This window comes from Cetorhinus maximus, chromosome 2 (genome assembly GCF_964194155.1).
Source record: "Cetorhinus maximus chromosome 2, sCetMax3.hap1.1, whole genome shotgun sequence".
Classification (NCBI taxonomy): Eukaryota; Metazoa; Chordata; class Chondrichthyes; order Lamniformes; family Cetorhinidae; genus Cetorhinus; species Cetorhinus maximus.
The window spans coordinates 151,152,616-151,172,536 of record NC_135880.1 but is presented as its reverse complement, the minus strand read 5'-3'; the positions used below and the strand labels follow the sequence as shown (position 1 = coordinate 151,172,536).

General features: G+C 42.6%; 1 protein-coding gene across 4 annotated transcripts in view; it reads left to right on the top strand.

Moving 5' to 3' along the window:
* LOC144698702 (adhesion G protein-coupled receptor L3-like) overlaps window positions 1-19,921 on the top strand; it is an 891,299-nt gene that overhangs the window by 680,806 nt on the left and 190,572 nt on the right. For all 4 annotated transcript variants that reach the window (XM_078570511.1, XM_078570510.1, XM_078570509.1 and 1 more), the window contains 2 exons: window positions 12,264-12,554; window positions 13,567-13,670. In XM_078570511.1, coding sequence (XP_078426637.1) covers window positions 12,264-12,554; window positions 13,567-13,670 — 395 coding nt within the window. The remainder of the gene's footprint in view (window positions 1-12,263; window positions 12,555-13,566; window positions 13,671-19,921) is intronic.

The window sequence follows — 19,921 nt, the reverse complement described above, 5'->3', positions numbered from 1 at the left end:
AAGTTCAAAAGTTCCTCTCCATGGCCACATGCCAAAGTATGTCCCCCACCTACCCCCTATGGCTCCTCATGCCCTCTGTGCCAAGATATGCTGCCCAAACAGCCCTCATGCCCCCCCATGCCAATCTATGGCACTTCCATGTCTATTCACCCACTATACACTGCATAGAATCAATGAACCCTATAATGACAGTAGAATGTATTTTTAAAAATGCTTTAAAGAAAAAGTCATCCATTGATAACTTTCTACTTTCTTTAAAAAAATGCTCCTTTTTACTACAGGGCAATAAAAGTATCAATCATCCAGACCTTTTAAAGTATCAGGAGCTGAAACTGCAAGCACTTGAAACTTCTTTATTTTGTTGTAGATAAACATTGTGAAATTGACAGCAGAGATCAGAGAGCCAGAGCTGTCAATCAAGCAGTGTTTCCTTTGGGGCTCAGGTGTTTCAAGGGGCTAATGGATCTCTGGGCTCTCAGCTGGCTTTTAAACAGCGCGCCACTGCATATGGCAACCTTTTGTGGCTGCTTCCGAAAAATTTGCCTCTTTGGCTTGGCCGACTGCAGCCTGCATCCCCCCGCCCCCTCTTCTCCCAACACACATTCAAAATCCCGAAGCGTGGGAGCCAAGCCGGAGAGTTTTCCTGACTTTTACTACCCTTCCTTCTGTCTGATTTATACTTGTTCCTCCCTAGCTTAGAGGTATTCAGCCAATTCTAGCACCTCTACTGCTGCCCTAGCTGAGATCAGGCAACTCAGTACTGAGTGAGAATGGAGCCGAATTCCACACCAGCCAATGATTTTTCCAATGAATCACTGGGGAAGTCTTTCCATGAAATGTGAACATAGCAATGCTGCAAAATGCGGCTTTTGAGTTGTGTCTTTTGGTGCCTCCAGTGATGTATTCCAAAGTGCTCTGCCAGTTATATAGATATGTTGGTATACAATAATGCCATCCAATATGGTAACAGTAAATATGCTGGTTATCAGGGTAAAGAGAATGCTGTGACTTAATGGATAAGTCAAGCGGAGATCTGCGGAACCCCTATGAAACATCACTGAGGTCATACTTAGTGTAGAATTGTCATTATACTTAAATATTGAGTTGGTGAAAAGGATTCTGAGAAAAAATGTCAGTTTTTAACTTATTGAGCTATAAAGAGAAATAAGGAAACTAAATCTATTATTGATTTAAAAAAAAGATTAAGAATGAATATGATCTAAATTTTAAAAATAATGAAGCAATTGATGAAGTGAATGTAGTGAGGTATGTTATGCAAAATGAGCTAAGAAATTGCAGCACACAATCGTAAGCTGCAGAAACTACTTGCTGAAGCTAATTTTATGGCAATATATTCTATGGAAGGCAAACAGAAGTCTCATTTGTGCAAATGAAAGCTGTCACTATGGGTTTCTTATGTAAATCCGGTTGACATTTACCTATCCATTAAATTAGTGTTTTTAATTTCCCAAGTGACTGTTCTAAGGATGCCAGAAGGTGCTGTCATTTGATGGCTTTACAGCCCTGTTCATGTACTACCCTGACTCATTGATGCAAACTGACGTAATGTTGAGACCCCAAGCCTCTTACTTGAGTGCGAATTCATTAATATCAGATTTAATGATCAGGATTTCTTGACTTCCCAGTTGACAGGCTAGTCTGCCATTCATTTTGAGATGTACCACACAGATTCGCAGTCATGGTCCTGCACATCACAAGTTACTGATGTCTTGCTGAAACGCAAGGCTGAGTTTTCCCTCTGGGGGCAAGGCATAGAGATTCGGACTCTTTCCATGTGCCGAACCTGCACCAAGGAGAAACAGTCACCCATTGTGATTTTCACAGCGCACACTCCCCCGCTCCCCCCCCCCCCCCCCCACCCCACCGACCCTTAATTGGCATGACGACATGTTCATTGCGGGGCAAGTTTTTTACGCAGAGGGTAGTGAGTGTCTGGAATTTGCTGCCAGAGGAGATGGTGGAAGCAGGTACAATAGTGGTGTTTAAGAGGCAGAGGCAGCTTGACAAATACATGAATAGGATGGGAATAGAGGGATATGGACCCCAGAAGTGCAAAATGTTTTAGTTTGACAGGCAATATGATTGGCGCAGGCTTGGAGGGCTGAAGGGTCTGTTCCTGTGCTGTACTTTTCTTTGGTCTTTGTTCTTTTTCCCGCTCACTACCGCACTTAGTGGACACCTGGAATGAATCCATCCATAGTTGAAAAGGTAGATTTTAAGTAAACTTCTGAAGGATGGAGCAAAGATACTGCAAAGAAACACTCTAGTACACTTGCACTTACTGTTATTATGTGCATAGAACTAAAACAATATGGCTGGGAGAAAAAAAACACTGACCACCCACAGAAGTTGGCTTAATAGCACACAAATCACAAATATTCATCTGCATTCACTCCACTGATGGGAGTCAACAGGAGCTTTACAGAACAATGCAATCTGTACAGAAACCTCTTTGAAATTTACCTCTTTTTACCCCACAATAAACAAACTCAAGCTTCCTAAATCGTCAAAAAACAACCCACATGATTGTGCCACTTATCAAACAGTAACTACTGCCATGTGTACACAGCATGTGCCTCTCATTTTAAATTTGCAACTAAATAAGTTGTTAAAAAAAATGTTTCCTTGTTAATATGTACTCATTAACACAAATTGCAAGGCTAAAATCTTTCAACCTTTAACGTCTGAATGTGCCAGTGAAGTAAATTTATGCAAAATAAAGGGCATTTTTAAAGTGTTAGCTGTAATTAAAGCAGATTCCAATAAATCTGTTGTCTGTTGCTGTTTTGTTCCACATTGCCAGCACTTTCAACAGTTTAATTTCACCATGGAGAGTTGTTGTTTGAAGAGAATCTGATAGGATTACTAACGATTCAGGTTCAATCCGAAACGCGTGTCCTTTTTACGGAAGACAGGACTTTTGAGAGATAAAGGCTACTGGTTGTGGTGGCAGTGGTGCAGGCAGGGAAGGGGGGTGGAAGCGGAATGGAAGAATGGGAACATTCATCTAAAACTGCTCTTTCAAGCTAAATATTCTGTTAAACTGTTTTTAAAAGTACCCGAGGAGTAATTTTTGTATTTTTTTTTTCTCTTTCCCTTATGAACAGTATTAATTTCAGACCCCAAAATAGTTGGGAACCAATCCAATCCACTGAAACTATCAACCAAAATCACAAACTGTAGATGAATCCAGAATGTCAGTCATGTGGCATTGAAGCATGGAGAATGAACTCCCAGCCCAGAAAAGCCTGTTTAAAAAGATTTTATTTATTCTCCCATGGGCGTATTCCTCTTCAAGATATTTTCTCCCGCTTCAAATCTCCTGAATTTTCCTGCAACATGCCTTCTTAATGACCTGCTCTGCTGCCAGACCTAGCTCAGTACATTTCTGAAGCCAATTATCAAGTAGTAATGTGCAACTGTGTTGAAGCACTTCCTTCATCCAGGGAAGGAGGATTCTTGGGACTGGTTTTCTGTCTTCGTCAGGCCAGAAGTGGAGGTAGGTGGGAGCTAAAAATAGCCTTGCCAGCTGACTTGCAAGTTCCCTGGTTCCACCCAGCCTCTTTGTGCCATTTTCTGTGGTGGCAGAATTAGGCAGCAATTGGTGAGTAGTTTATTAAGTGCCGCTTGAGGCCAATTAAAGTAAGCTGACTAGAATTTCCCTGCAGACAGTGGGGTCCAGTTTAGGTGCCTGGAAGCGGCCTCCTGGAATGCCAGTGCTCTAGGTAGGCCTAGTCTTCCTCCAAATCTGCTCGAGTGCAAGAGCAACCATAGGCTGCCTGTGGAGGTGATTACCCCCACTCCTCCCACAATGGTGTCCTGCCTGTAAAAAAAAAAACACTTTTTAATTTAGGATTTAAAGAAGTTGAAGTAAGGTTATCTCTATTTTGAAGCACTCTCTCTCTTTTCAAGTTGGAAGGCCTCTGATTGTCCCTCCAGCTTTGAGAGTGTGTTCACCATTCTATGCTCAGTGTTTTTTTTTTCTCCCAGCCATATTGTTTTAATTCTATGCACATAATAACAGTAAGTGCAAGTGTACTAGAGTGTTTCTTTGCAGTATCTTTGCTCCATCCTTCAGAAGTTTACTTAAAATCTACCTTTTCAACTATGGGTGGAATCATTCCAGGTGTCCACTAAGTGCGGTAGTGAGCGGGAAAAAGAACAAAGACCAAAGAAAAGTACAGCACAGGAACAGGCCCTTCGGTCCTCCAAGCCTGCGCCGATCATATTGCCTGTCAAACTAAAACATTTTGCACTTCCGGGGTCCTTATCCCTCTATTCCCATCCTATTCACGTATTTGTCAAGCTGCCTCTTAAACACAGAGATAAAAACAAAAAACTACTGCGGATGCTGGAAATCCAAAACAAAAACAGAATTACATGGAAAAACTCAGCAGGTCAGGCAGCATCGGCGGAGAAGAAAAGAGTTGACGTTTCGAGTCCTCATGACCCTTCAGCAGAACTGAGTATAGTTAGGAGAGGGGTGAAATATAAGCTGGTTTAAGGTTGTGGGGGGAGAGAAGTTGAGGGGGGTGGGTGGTGGTTGTAGGGACAAGCAAGCAGTGATAGGAGCAGATAATCAAAAGATGTCACAGACAAAAGGATCAAAGAGGTGTTGAAGGTGGTGATATTATCTAAGAAAATGTGCTAATTAAGAATGGATGGCAGGACACTCAAGGTACAGCTCTAGTGGGGGTGGGGTGGAAAGACTGACAAGGTATTAGTTGTAGATTTAAAAATAATGGAAATAGGTGGGAAAAGAAAAATCTATATAAATTATTGAAAAAAACAAAAGGAGGGGGAAGAAACGGGGTGGGGATGGGGGGAGGGAGTTTAAGATCTAAAGTTGTTGAATTCAATATTCAGCCCAGAAGGCTGTAAAGTGCCTAGTCGGAAGATGAGGTGCTGTTCCTCCAGTTTGTGTTGGGCTTCACTGGAACAATGCAGCAAGCCAAGGACAGACATGTGGGCAAGAGAGCAGGGTGGAGTGTTAAAATGGCAAGCGACAGGGAGGTTTGGGTGTTTCTTGCGGACAGACCGCAGGTGTTCTGCAAAGCGGTCGCCCAGTTTGCGTTTGGTCTCTCCAATGTAGAGGAGACCGCATTGGGAGCAACGAATGCCGTAGACTAAGTTAGGGGAAATGCAAGTGAAATGCTGCTTCACTTGAAAGGAGTGTTTGGGCCCTTGGACGGTGAGGAGAGAGGAAGTGAAGGGGCAGGTGTTGTATCTTCTGCGTGGGCATGGGGAGGTGCCATAGGTGGGGGTTGAGGAGTAGGGGGTGATGGAGGAGTGGACCAGGGTGTCCTGGAGGGAACGATCCCTACGGAATGCCGCCGGGGGGGTGAAGTGAAGATGTGTTTAGTGGTGGCATCATGCTGGAGTTGGCGGAAATGGCGGAGGATGATCCTTTGAATGCAGAGGCTGGTGGGGTGATAAGTGAGGACAAGGGGGACCCCACCAGCCTCCGCATTCAACGTCAACTCTTTTCTTCTCCGCCGATGCTGCCAGACCTGCTGAGTTTTTCCAGGTAATTCTGTTTTTGTTCCCCATAGATAAGGTTGGCAGATAACTGTGTAATGATTTAACTAAACATCTGTATTAACCTTGTAGAGCATGACCCAAACAGAGAGCTTTGAAATGGTTAAACTAAGAGCTCGACAACACACACGTTGGCACAATTACATTTTTAACATTTAACAGAGCCAGCTCATATCAAATAATTGACCATGTGTTAATGTCCTCACTTCTTCATATGAACTGTTTAACCACGATATTCCAGGTGAAGCAGATTGGAACAGATGGACTGGGAAATTAGACAAAAACCTTCAGTTAACAATAAGTATATTTAGTCCACTCCAGAGCAGCACATTGGTCATACTCAACTGGAGTCAGATAACCACTGCTGCACGGTTTAGCTTTGTAATCCTCTTGAATTCTGTTTTTTTTTTAGTTTCCAACTTAATGTAGTCATCTTGTACAGGATCGTGAAATTCAGCAGCCACTGTTTCGTTGCTTTTGATAGCAGGAAAACAGTTTGAGAGTTCAGTGCGATGTCATTGTAAGGTTGTAGACTAAGTGACTGCAATGCATCAGTGGTGTAAAGTACAATACTCTGAATCTGCATAGTGTCCTTGTTTTTTTCTGATAAATGTTTTACAAATGTTTCAGGCTTTTGTGGACATGAAGATATCACAGACAGCATTATCATTGGGCAGAACCATGTGTGATACAAATGTGATATTTATGGGTTTCCTTTCTATTGTATTTCTAAGCTTAAAAGGTTCTGTTAAGAAAAAAATCAGAATGCAGACACTTGCCTCTGGGAAAGCAATTCTGTGTCACATCCAAGTGTTAGAAACAATTAGCATGTCTCACTGCACTATTAAGTAATGATATGATCTTATAACTGTTAATCTAGCATTAACAGTGCTTGTCGGACACCTAAGGTGACCATTACCTTGGCTTTGTGCATGTTTATTGAGCATGCTGAAATGGACTGACTCTGTCATTCAGTTTTTCAAAGGTGAGACTGTATTTCAATGGGTTTATGGGGATTAAGGTTCCAAGTTAGTTATAATTTGCTTCTGGCTCCAATGATCGTGGAGGGAAAAATATGATGGAACATTCATCTAGCACCACAAAAGACTGAAGCTGGCTGAGAACTGCAGCTCCCTCCACCAAAAATGAATCAGTTTCATCTTCTTTTAGCTTGGTAGACCATCCCTTTCATTTGGTACTAATCAAAATTATTTTTGTTCTTTTAATCCAGTTGCTAGTAATCAGTATCTTGTTCCAAGCATAATTTGACAATGTTTCAAATTTTGTCAGTCATTTGCAAAGTTTGAGTGAAGAGCCATGTTATTGTGAACAGAGTCTGGTTTATCAGTTGTGTGCATGACTAATTTTTAGTGTGGCCAACAGTTATTAAAACTCAGATATTCTAGTAACTGTTTTGGAGACAGTTAAATTGTACAAATTTGTGCACCGTCAGTTTGGAACTTACAAGAGTATCATTCGGTCTAGCACAGTTTCTGTGTTAAGAAGGAAATAAATGCTATTTACATATTTGTAAAAGAAATGGCTTAACATTTGCATTGTGCTCTTCTTTTGTTTTTTTGCTTTCATGAAGATGAATGATAATGTTTCTGCTGTCAGTGTTGTATTGTATGTAAGTCTCATACATTACTAAAAGCTTAGATAAGTTCAAAGATTAGTAAAGATTCCCTTGAAGGTGCAGGGAGTCACAACTCACTGATGAGTGATCTGAATTACAGGAGTTGAAGAATCCAGATTAGGAAAGGTAGAAAACACTCTGAACTGTGATTGTCTAATGTCCTGTCCTCCCACTGAGGATGCCCTCCATTGTATTGTGTGGCCCTACAACCGTGCTAAATGGAATAGATTTCAAACAGATCTAGCAACTCAAGAATGGGCTACCATGAGATGCTGTGGGCTATTAGCAACAGTAGAATTGTATTCAACCACAATCTGTAACCTCATGGTCTCCATTCTACCATTACCATCACACTGGGGGACCAACCCTGGTTCAATGAAGAGTGCAGGAGGGCATGCCAGGAGCAGCACCAGGCATACCTAAAAATGGGGTGTTAACCTGGTGAAGCTACAACACAGGACTACTTGCGTGCCAAACAGTGAAAGCAGCATGCAATAGACAGAGCTAAGCGACCCCACAACCAATGGATCAGATCTAAGCTCTGCAGTCCTGCCACATCCAGTCATGAATGGTGGTAGACAATTAAACAACTAATGGGAAGAGAAGAGGACTCCACAAATATCCCCATCCTCAATGATGGGGAAGCCCAGCACATCAGTGCAAAGGACAAGGCTGAAGCATTTGAAACAAGCTTCAGCCAGAAGTGCTGAATGAGTGATCCATTTTGGCCTCCCCCAGAGGTCCCTAGCATCACAAATGCCAGTCTTTGGCCAATCCGATTTACTCTACATAATATCAAGAAATGGCTGAAGGCACTGGATACTGCAAAAGCTTTGGGCCTTGACAATATTTCAGCAATGCTACTGAAGACTTGTCCCAGGCAATGACCATTTCCAATAAAAGAGAATCAAACCATCTCCCCTTGACATTCAATGGCATTACCATCACTGAAAACCCCATTATCAACTTCCTGGGGGTTACCATTGACCAGAAACTTAACTGAACCAGCCATATAAATACTGAGGCTACAAGAGCAGGTCAGAGGCTGGGAATTTGTAGCCACACAAGTGGTATTCGCCATTAACAGGATTCTACCTACCTCATAAATTAGTAATGTGGTATATGAATTTCAGTGCCAGTGTGTGTAGGCCATACATCCCAAAGTCTGGTGGATCGTATCAAACAGCATGTCCCAGCCACTGTTCACAACAGGCAACGTACAGGTCATACCCAACTAGCCCGTGCTTGTAAAACTCAAAACACAGTGTCCAACATTAGATGTGATTCTGCAATTGGACAACATTTGCTAAATAATCCTCAGTGCGCTAAGAATTACGCTGATTGTCAGTCAGGCTCGCAGTGTGGTGCATTTGCATGTACTGGAAGTTACATATATTGATACACGGGTCCCTGTACTTTGCAGGCAGAAAGAACATATACACACATTGTGCCTGTTTCAGCTGAACAAAATAAGTGACAGCCATTTGCTGACTCATTCCTCAGGGCAATGCCTTAATCATCAGGGCCAAGCTGCCTGGTTTAAATTTCGAGCAATGCTTGACTTAACTGTCAGTCACCATCAATTGGTGCATTCTTCATGGCAACGCCTCAACCAATCAGAGTCCACTTGCCAACCAGTCAGTGGACTTTAATACAATAATGTGGTGCTTTTAATCTATGTTGCTGTCTGCTAGCTTCCAGGGGGTGCCAGGTTATCTCTGAGATACCTTTAGTATTGGGCGTGAGAAAGAACTGAGGAAGCTTGAAGCATAGCACAAATATTAGAATAATTACAGCAAGTGTATCTGATGTTGCTGCTAAAAATCTTTACAGCTGTGGGTGAAAATGATTCTATAAATTATAAGGCAAAATACTGCGGATGCTGAAAATCTGAAACAAAAACTGCTGGAAAACTTCAGGTCTGACAGCATCTGTGGAGAGAAAGACAGAGTTAACGTTTAGAGTCCGTATGACTCTTCAGAGCTAAAGAGAAGTAAAAATGTGGTGAAATTTATACTGTTTAAGGGGGAGCGGAACAGGTGAAGCTGGAGAGAAGGCCTGCGATAGGTGGAGGCAAAGGAGAGATTGCGAAAGATGTCACAAACAAAAGGTCAAATGGGGTGTTAATAGTGGTGGTACTGGCCTAAAGGAGGTGCTAATGGTGACATTGAGTGGAAAGCAGAATGTGATAATGGCAGGACCAGAGTAAGCACTCTGGAAAGTGACAGATGGCCCTCGTGGGGGTGGGGTGGGGGGAGGGGGATGGTGATGAATAAGATCAAAAAGGCTAAAAGCTGGGGATAAAACAATGAATAAAAATGGAAATAAATTTTTAAAATAATGAATATAAATGTGGAAAAAATAAATTCATAAATTAATAAATACAAATTGAAAAATAAAAATGAACAAGAAAAAAGGGGGGAATCAAAAGAGGATGGGGATGGAGGAGAGAGTTCATGGTCTGAAGTTGTTGAACTCAATGATGAGTCCGGAAGGCTGTAAAGTGCCTAATCGGAAGGTGAGGTGCTGTTCATCCAGTTTGTGTTGAGCTTCACTGGAACATTGTAGCAGGCCAAGGACGGACATGTGGGCATGAGAGCAGGGCGGTGTGTTGAAATGGCAAGCGACAGGGAGGTCTGGGTCATGCTCGCAGACAGACCATAGGTGTTCTGCAAAGCGGTCACTCAGTCTGCTGGTAGGGTGAAAAGTGAGGACAAGGGGGACCCTACCATGGCTCTGGGAGGGAAAGGAAGGTGTGAGGGCAGAGGTGCGGGAGATGGGTCGGACACGGTTGTGGGCCCTGTCAACCACCTTGGGTGGGAAACCTCGGCTAAGGAAGAAGGAAGACATGTCAGAAGCACTGTTTTGGAACATGGCATCATCAGAACGGATGCGACGGAGGCAAAGGGACTGAGCGAATGGGATGGACATTTTACAGGAAGCAGGGTGTGAGGACCTGTAGTCAAGGTAGCTGTGGGAGTCGGTAGGCTTGTAATGAATATTGATGGACAATCTATCACCAGAAATTGAGTCAGAGAGGTCAAGGAAGGGAAGGGAAGTGTCGGAGATGGACCATGTGAAAGTGATGGAGGGGTGGAAATTGGAAGCAAAAGTGATACATTTTTCCAGGTCCAGACGAGAGCATGAAGCAGCACCAAAACAGAGTTGATGTATCGAAAAAAGAGTTGTGGGAAGGGGCCTGAGTAGGACTGGAACAAGGAATGTTCCACATAGCCCTTAAAGAGACAGGTATAACTGGGGCCCATGCGGGTACCCACAGCCACACCTTTTATTTGGAGGAAGTGAGAAAAGTTTAAGGAGAAATTGTTCAGTGAGAGAGCAAGTTCAGCCAGACGGAGGACAGTGGTGGCAGATGGTGGTTGTTCGGCCTCTGTTCAAGTAAGAAGCGGAAAGCCCTCAGACCATCCCGGTGGGGGATGGAAGTGTAGAGGGATTGGACATCCATGGTGTAGAGGAGGCGGTTGGGGCCAGGGAACTGGAAATTGTTGATATGATGTAGGGCATCAGAGGAATCATGGATGTAGGTGGTAAGAGACTGGACAAGGGGAGAGAGAATGGAGTCAAGATAGGAGGAAATGAGTTCCGTGGGGCAGGAACAGGCTGACACGATCGGTCTACTGGTACATTCCTGTTTGTGGATTTTGGGGAGGAGGTAAAAGTGGGTTGTCCGAAGTTAGGAGACTGAGGTTGGAAGCTGTAGAGGGAAGATCTCCAGAGGAGATGAGGTCAGTGGCAGTCCTGGAAACAATGGCTTGATGTTCGGTGGTGGGGTCATGGTCCAGGGGGAGGTAGGAGGAAGTGCCTGAGATTTGGCGTTCAACTTCTGTGAGGTAGAGGTCAGTACACCAGACAACAGCAGCACCACCCTTGTCAGCAGGTTTGATAACAAAGTCAGGGTTGGGCCTGAGAGAATGGAGTGCAGCGAGTTCAGAAGGAGAGAGGTTAGAATGGGTGAGAGGAGCAGAGAAATTGAGATGGCTGATGTCATGCCGACAGTTCACAATGAAAAGATCAAGGGCAGGTAAGAGGCCAGAGGGAGGGGTCCAGATGGAGGGGGAGAATACTGGAGGCAGGTGAAAGGATCAATTGAATGGGGAGAGGTCTCTGATTATGTTGGGCTGAATGAATGGAGCTGAAATATAAATAACACAAGAAACTGTGTAATTAGGCACTGTCATCTAGCAAGGCTTTATTCTGTGAAAATCCTGGCTGGTAGTCAGGATAGTCAATTATAGGGGTGCAGGTAATAGGTTTCATGTCGTGGGCTCTCACTCTCATGCTCTATTTTCTTTCCCCCTTTCTCTCTTGATGTTCTCTGCGCCTTGGCTCTGGTGCGTACATGACCTTCTGCAATTCACACTCCATTCTAAATGAAATGCTGAAAACCTGAAAGAGCAAATTATTAGATTACTTAAAATTATTTTGATTGCCTGCATTTTTTTTTGGATTGTTTTTCTCTGAGCAAATTAGTTTAGCCATTTTCAGGAGAAAAATGAAACTTGAGGTCACCTAAAGCTGCTGCTTGTGTTCTAACTTGCACCAACTCCCATTGACCCATCATCCTTGTGCTCGCTGATCTATTTTGGCTGCAGTTAAGCAATACCTCAGTTTCAAAATTCTCATCTTTATTTTCAAATTCCTCCATGCCTCACTCCTCCTTATTTCTGTAATCTCCTCTAACAGCACAACCCTCCGCGATACCTTCAGTTGACCAAACTTTTTGTCATTTTCCCTAACATTTTGTTTGTGGCTTGGAGTCAAATTTTGTTTGTAAACCCTCCTATATTGTGATTTTTGACATTTCAATATGTGGAAGTTTCGTACTCTCATTGTGAAATTGAATTCCATTTATTGTAAACAAGTGGGTCTCAATATAAATGGATGGAATCATAGATGAGATCCCCATGCTCATGGCATGAATGCCAGTTCACCATGTACTAAAATAAAATTTGTCTTACTTAGTTACCATAAAACCAGTAGTTCTGGAAATGAATGCTTTAATATTGTTTTTCAAATGAGTAACCATAATCTTGGATCTTTATTTCAGAATCAACATCTTCACCATTCATCATGGAAGCTACAAAAAGCCCCAGTGTTGAGAAGACCACTACCATAGCCACAACAACAATGGCTTCAGGAAGAAGTGTCAAAACCACAACAACACCAGTGTCGGAGAATCCTCCATTAATTCATGGGACCACTGCAAAGACACCGATAGCATCACAGCACCCTGCTGAGGGGGCAGAATGCTGTGAAGCCACAGACAAACGTGACATACCTTGGCCCAGAACTCAACCAGGCGAGGTGGCTAAAAGGCCATGTCCTCTGGGAACAATAGGTAAGGAGCTTGCTGCTGGAATTTTAAGTTGACCAATGGTTTTATTTTCTTAGTTGAAACTTTTGAACTTTGATTTTCTTTTGAATATTATGATTTAGTAAGATGTAACTTGCATTTGCTTGATTGTAAATAATGCAATGTGGTTTGAAAAGTAATAAAGGGTGATTTAGATACCTTGAATATCTCTGGCTGCCGGGGTTTGAGAACTTCCGCAACCTGTAAACACTCAAGTACTGAGGTTCTTCTGAAAGTTTTTACTTTAATATGGTATATTTATTTGAAACCCAATCCCACCCTCAATAATATTTTGTTGAATGCAAGTATAAGAGGAGGCCATAAGCCCATTGGGCCTTTCCCTGCATCAGCCAGTCATCAGAGCTATCAAATGATTTCCGATTTCCCTACTCTTTTCTTGTATTTTAAAGCAAGTATACTGAAGACCAGATAATGATGAATATACTATGACATGCATCAGTCCATCTATAAATTGTTTATATTCACCAGCAAATTAAGTCAGGTGGTGGGGGTAGGGGAATGATTTTTAACTTTCCCACTTGAGTGGTAATCTGGCACTGGCCTGTTATTAAACTGGGCAGATTTCCCGAACTATAGTAATAACTGATATACATACTGCATTGCTGTTAGATAGTGAGCTTTCTAAGGTTAGTAATCATAGTAACAAAGCAGATGGAATTTGCTCCAGTGAAATCTGCCTGTACTCTGGAGGTATTTTCCCCAGTTCTGTGTCTGAAAGAAGACATACCCACACACTTTGGGACTGAGGGGGAAAGGCAGAAGGGAAGCATGAACTAAATCAATGCATATTCTCTAGTAGATGGTTATAGAGCAGTATTGACAGATACCAACTGGCCTGCTGGCAGCTGCATTACCCTTCTTTGATGAGTTGGAGTCGTCTATGACAAAGGAAGCACCTGAAAAATTGGTAAATGAAAGGGGCTGATTATTGCACCTATTCACAATTATATACTTGATATTTTTTCAATATCTACAGGTCTAGCCACCTATACATGCCTGTCACCCGAAGGACTCTGGGATCCATTGGGCCCAGATCTGAGTAACTGCAGCTCTCCATGGATAAACTTGCTGTCTAAGAAAGTAAGTCTTCATGTTTAAACTGATTATTTCTAGAATTTGCATTTATACAAAATATGCATTGCCATTAAGCTACCATTTCTCAAATTGCATTGTCTACTTTGCAACTCTGTTCACCTTGTGTGGAGTGTGGCCCTTTGGGGGCACATAATCAAGGGAAAGCAGTGAAAGAGAAATACAGGGTGGGATGCTGTTTCAGTACACTGACAGTGGGACCAGATGTGAGTAGGACTTCCACTCAAAGGCGAGCGGGTGACCAATCACAATTAAGCATCGGTCAGTCAATTAGCTATGCACAGTTGAGGGGCCCAGCCAGTTGTGCAGTGGGAGCAGGTAGGAAGTCGCTGATACCACCATTTGCTCACGGTGGATGAAGATCTGAAGGCCTTAGGCACCAGGACAGGCACTCACTCCCTGGTTGCCAGCAGGATCATTCTGCCTGTCTGTGAGGAAGATTTTGAATTTGAACTGCGGCCACGCCTTCCCCACCTGCCACACTTGGATCTCTGGAGCTGCAAACAATCACCCTGCACCCTCCCCCAATTACCTTTGAACTTCCCACCCTCGACCCTCCCTCCATCACCTTAGCCCTGCTTTCTCTGACCCTTGAGCCGCTCATCATCAGCTTTGATCAACTATCTGTCACCCTTGTTCACTTGGGGCCATCAAGCTACCCCCCAGCACCCTGGACCTTCCCTCCTGACATCCTTGACCCTCCCTCTATCACCCTTGACTTCCCATGGTTACCCTCTACTGTCCCAGCCTCACCGTTGACATGCCCTCCAATACCCTTGATCTCCCATCTAATGCTTGAGCTGCCTTCAGCAGAAATTGCGCTTCCCTCTGCCACCCAGCTTCCTCTGTCTGTCCCCCGCAACCCTTCTTAGTGATGCCATGACCTCCCTCCCTCGGACAGCAATGCCTTAACCTCCCTGAACAGCTGCCACCCTCACTTCCTCGGACAGCCATGCCACAACCTCCTTGGACAGCCACTACCCAGGATCAATGCAACAGCTCAGCCACCTCTCCCCTGGTCCAACAAAGTTCCTCAAGAAAAGCAGCTGCTACTCACTCCAAATCCACCAAGAAGACTACTATGCTGCACGTCACCTTTATCCAGCCGTGAATCTGAAGACAGGTTTTACTTGTTTGCTGTTGACTTCATGGCAAGGGTATAATTTAATCTGGTAACCATTGAGTATGCACGACATGCCAATGCATCAAAAATAGGTTCCCACCGCCTGCGTTTAATCCGCCACCAACATTACTTCCCAACTTTCATCTCGTTGTTGGGAAGCTGACATTTCACATTTAAGTGCTCCTGCCTGCCTTGTTTCCCACTTCTGGGTGTTTCACTAGATTCTACCTACAGTCTAGGTAAAGAGCAGATTGGTGATGAATTGCTCCGCAGCACTCTCCCATGCTACAGCTGGAGGGTGTAAGATGAAAGCTACGGTCATGCCACATCATTAGTCTCCTCTCTATTTTTCAAAATGACACTTGTACAATTCTACCAGAGTAAAATCTGAATGCTGGGAATCAAAAATAAAAACAGAAAATGCTGGAAATAACCGGAAGGTCTGGCAACCCAGTTCAGAAGAAAGATCATCAACCTGAGACATTTTCTCTGCATCTCTCCACAGATGCTGCCAGACCTGCAGTGTATTTCCAGGATTTTCTGTTTTTATTTCAGTTTTTTTTATCCCTGTTTCTTGCATGGTTCTAAATACTTATTTTAACATATAGAGGCATAGGCCATTTTTAATGTTGACCAAATTGCTTCCATAGTGTTACTAGAGAATCATAATTGTGAGCCAGTTGTTTAGTCAAAAATGTGTCGCCCCTTTAAATACTAGTCACGGTTTGCTGCAGTCTGTAGAAACTTAATGAGCTGTACCATAAGCACTTCATTTTGTGAAAACCTGAATGCATTCAGTTCTTCTTCAGCTGTTTTTCAAAATGTTAATGTGTCATAAACATTCATCAGCGTTAAAAAGGCATTAAAATGTGGGATACAGTTTTTCACAGATAAAAATGAGGTGAAATTAAAGTATCTGTTGTGTCTTGAATCCACATTAGTAATGTGCAGTGGTGCTGTAAATTGATTTTTATTAGAAAATGAAGACCAGATGGGACTTTTCACCATGAAGTTTTTAGTTTAGAGTTTTTTTTTGCTAGCATGCTTTTGTGAAAATGTGATACAATTTGTGTCAGTTTGGCTTGTTTGCTCATTATACCAAAATGACGACAGATTCCCTGAAATCTGGATAAATTAGTCAGGCTGTTGACTGAGTTGGAGAAGTGTTTAACTTCTGTTTGCCATGTTTGTGTTAAAGCTGCGATAATGGATAATATTTCTGCTCCAGCGTATCTGTTTTTTTCTAGGGCAATGGTTCACTTCAGCTGTTATAAATGGAGTAATTTCAGCTCAGTTTTCCCTGACTAGTTTCTAATATTTGGTACCTAAAATTTTTAAGGTTTCTCTAGCTACGATTGCTGGAGTTTGTTTATTTTATGGTAAAGAATGCAACTTAAAGAAAAAACATTTTTTGTGTGCTTTGACTCTGCTGGAAGGAGCATTCACAATTCCTAATTTAAAAAAAATGTATTTTTAAAAATAATTTTGGAAAAACTGTAGTAGGTTCAGACATTGGAAAAAAACTGCACATCAGTTAAATGCCAGTCTTGGCTCAGTGGCAGAATCTTTGCCTCTGAGTCAAACGTTTGTGGGTTCAAGCTCCATTCCAGAAACTTGAGCATATAATGTGGGCTGACACTATAGTGAAGTACTGAGGGAGTGCTGCCCATTCAAGTGAGTGCATAAGATTCTGGAATAAAATAAGATACTATCTGAAGAAGAGCAATGGAGATGTCCTGACCAATATTTATCCCTCAACCAGTAACCCTAAAACAGATTATCTGATCAATTATCTCATTGTAGTTCGTGGGATCTTGCTGGCTGCAATTGGCCACCCGCTTTCCTTATACCAGCAGTGACAACACTGCAAAAGTATTTAATTAGCAGTGAAGCACCTTGGGCATTCTGTGAAAAGTATGGAGACAAATCCTTTAATTGAAACCAAACCCAAACAACATTTGAATATTCCATGCAGTTCAGAACCTTTTGTTTTCATGGTCTCATGGAACCAAACAAAAACAAAATATGTTGTACAATTGTGGCTATAGTAGCATAGTGGTTATCTTGCTATGAGATCCAATTTACTGTCTTGTGGAGTGGGGCCGAGAACTCGTATGTTCCGACAGGCTTCGGGATTTCGCATGCACGGGCCGGGGCTGGTTGTACAATCGTGGCCATAGTAGAATAATGGTTATCTTACTGGACTAATAATCCAGAGGCCTGGACTAATGGTCCAAAGATTTATATACATCTCCTATCAGGGCAGCTTAGGGAATTAGTAGCAGTGACCATGAAACTACTGGGTTGTCGAGAAAACACATCTGGCTCACTAATGTTCTTTAGGGAAGGAAATCTGCTTTCCTCACCCAGTTTAGCTATCATGCATGGGCCCAGACCTACAGCAATGTGTTGACTCCTAACTGCCCTCTGAAATGGCCCAGCAAATCACTCAGTTGCACAGGGATGGGCAGCGAATGCTGACTTTGCCAGTTTCATTTCTTTCTAGAAAGCTGAGATCTGCTAAGCTTATCTCCATTTCCTCAAACTGACACTTAATACAGTGTGCATAGTCTTATTTGGACACTAATCAAATGGTGCGTATGTGAATTTAAAGAAAGCAAACAAATCGAGCAGTAACATTCATCACATGCATAACAAGTATAAACTATAAACATGTAAAATCAAAAAGGTTGTTACATCCTCAAACAAGAGTGATGCTTTTCAGCTTTCACAAGTGTGATCTCCCCTCTGCATGATTTCCCTTCTTGTGATCATCACAGCTCTTTATCTCAAATATGCCAAAGGGCACTCAATCACAATATAAACAGATACCCTGAAAAGCTGCAGTCACCTATCATTGAATTCAGCTGTCAGTTACATTATTTAAAGAATCATTACCACATCTGAAAGTTCATTCCATGTGTTGATAACTCTTCAGGCAAAGAACTATTTTCTGACATCTGTACTAAATTTGTCTTCCACCAGTTTGAAACACTAGTGCTCCAGATTTATCATATTTTATAGTTTTATGAGGTCTCCTCAGAGTTACCTATTTTCAAGGGTGAAGCATCCAAGGTTCTTCAGTCTATCCTTGTAGTTCAGGCCTTTGACACCAGGATTAGCCTTGTGCATCTCATCCCTACAAGAGCTTGAATATCTCTTATATGCCTCCAGACCAGAAATTAGCCTGTTTTACTAGGTTGGGCCTGATGACAGCACTGCACAGTCTCACCATTGTGTCCAATAACTTGTATTCTACTGATTTAGTAATCTAATTAATCATTCTTTATGTTTTGCTTACTGTTTCTCCACATTAGCCAGGCATGACTCAACTACAGATTTTTTCTTTTGTCTTGTCTTTGCTATTTTAGCACTTCACTAGAAGCATGTCACCCATCTTTATTTTCAGTGTGCAATGCCTGATATTGAGTTTTATTTTGGCTGTTTTATCCTCGTGGATTTTATCTAACTCACTTGTGAATCCATGGCTCCCTGGTTAGACTTGACCTCCCCTTTCCCAAGTTTACAGAGGCTGCAAATTTGTCAACTTTTCATGGAATTTCTGAATCCAGATTGTTTCTGCCAAGTAGTAGCACCAATGTAAGTCAGCATATGGAAAGCAAAAAAGAACTAGCATTTATAAAATAAAAACAGAAAATGCTGGACAAAACAGGTTAGGCAGCATCTGTGAGAGAGACAGAGCTAATGTTTCAGGTTGGTGACCTGTCTTCAGAATTGGGAGAAGTTTGAGATGCAAAAGGCTTTGATCAAGGGCTGGGTGGGACAAAAACAAAGGAAGGTCTGTGGTAGGGTGAACAACAGGAGAGATTAAATGACAGAAGAGTTATTCTTCCTAGGCCAAAGGGAATGGTGATGGGGCAAAAAAAAGAAACAAAAGCAGGTATGCTGCTGACTGTAAACAAAAGCTAAACAAGGAAAGAAAATGAAACAAAATGGGGGACAAAGTTTGCAGTCTGAAATTGTTGAACTCGATGTTGAGTCCAGAAGGCTATAAAGTGCCAAATGAGATTCTACTCCTGAAGCTTACATTGAGCTTCAGTGCAATAGGCTGAGGACAAAAAGGTCAGCAGGAGAGAAAGATAGATAAATAAAAGATAGACCACTGGAAAATCAGAGTCATGCTTGTGGACAGAACGGAGGTGTGTTCCGCAAAGCGGTCACCCACTTTGCTCTCCCCGATGTAGAAGAGACCATATTGTGAACAGTGAATACAGTAGACTAGATTGAAAGAAGTATAAGGAGTGTTTGAGGCCTTGGAAATTGAAGTAAAAGGGCAGTTGTTACATCCCCTGTATTTGCATGGAAAGGTGCCATAGGAAGGGGATGGGATGTTGGGGGTGAATGAGTGTAATTTTTTTATTGTTTCATGGGGTGTAGGCAGTGCTGGCAGGGCCAGCATTGTTACCTGTCCCTAAGTACCTTTGAACTGAGTGGCTTGCTCAGCCATTTCAGAGAGCAGTTAAGAGTCAAGCATATTGCCATGATTTTGGAGTCATGAGCAGGCCAGATGGGGTAAGGACGGCAGTTTACCTTCACTTTGTGGAATTAGAGAACCAGATGTGTTTTTGCAACAATTGATGATAGTTTCATGGTTGCCATACTGGAATAAGCTTTATTAATTGAATTTAAATTCTACCAGCTGCTGAATTTGTCCCCAGAGTATTAGCAGAGGCCATCGTCTCCCCTAAATCACATAGGGAATGGTCCCTTCAGAATGTTGAAAGGGGAGGGAAGGAGAGGAGATGTATTTGGTGGTGGATTCATATTGATGGTGGCGGAAAATGATCTGTTGAATGCGGAGGCGGGTGGGGTGGAATGTGAGCACAAGGGGACCCTACTGTGTTTCTTGGAGGGAGGGGAAGAGTGAGACTAGAAGTAGGGCTAATATGGCGAACATGGCTGAAGACCCTGTCAACCTGGGAGGGGGTAAATCTCAGTTGAGGAAAAAAAAAGGCTGAATTTTCTGGCCCCATTGGAATCAGACATCATTGCGGGCGAAGGGGGGACAAAATGGTGAACAGGCTAAGAATCGGTTTTACGCCTTCATGAAACCAGTTTGTGGTTGCCTGCTCCACCCATCAATAACAGGCTGTGT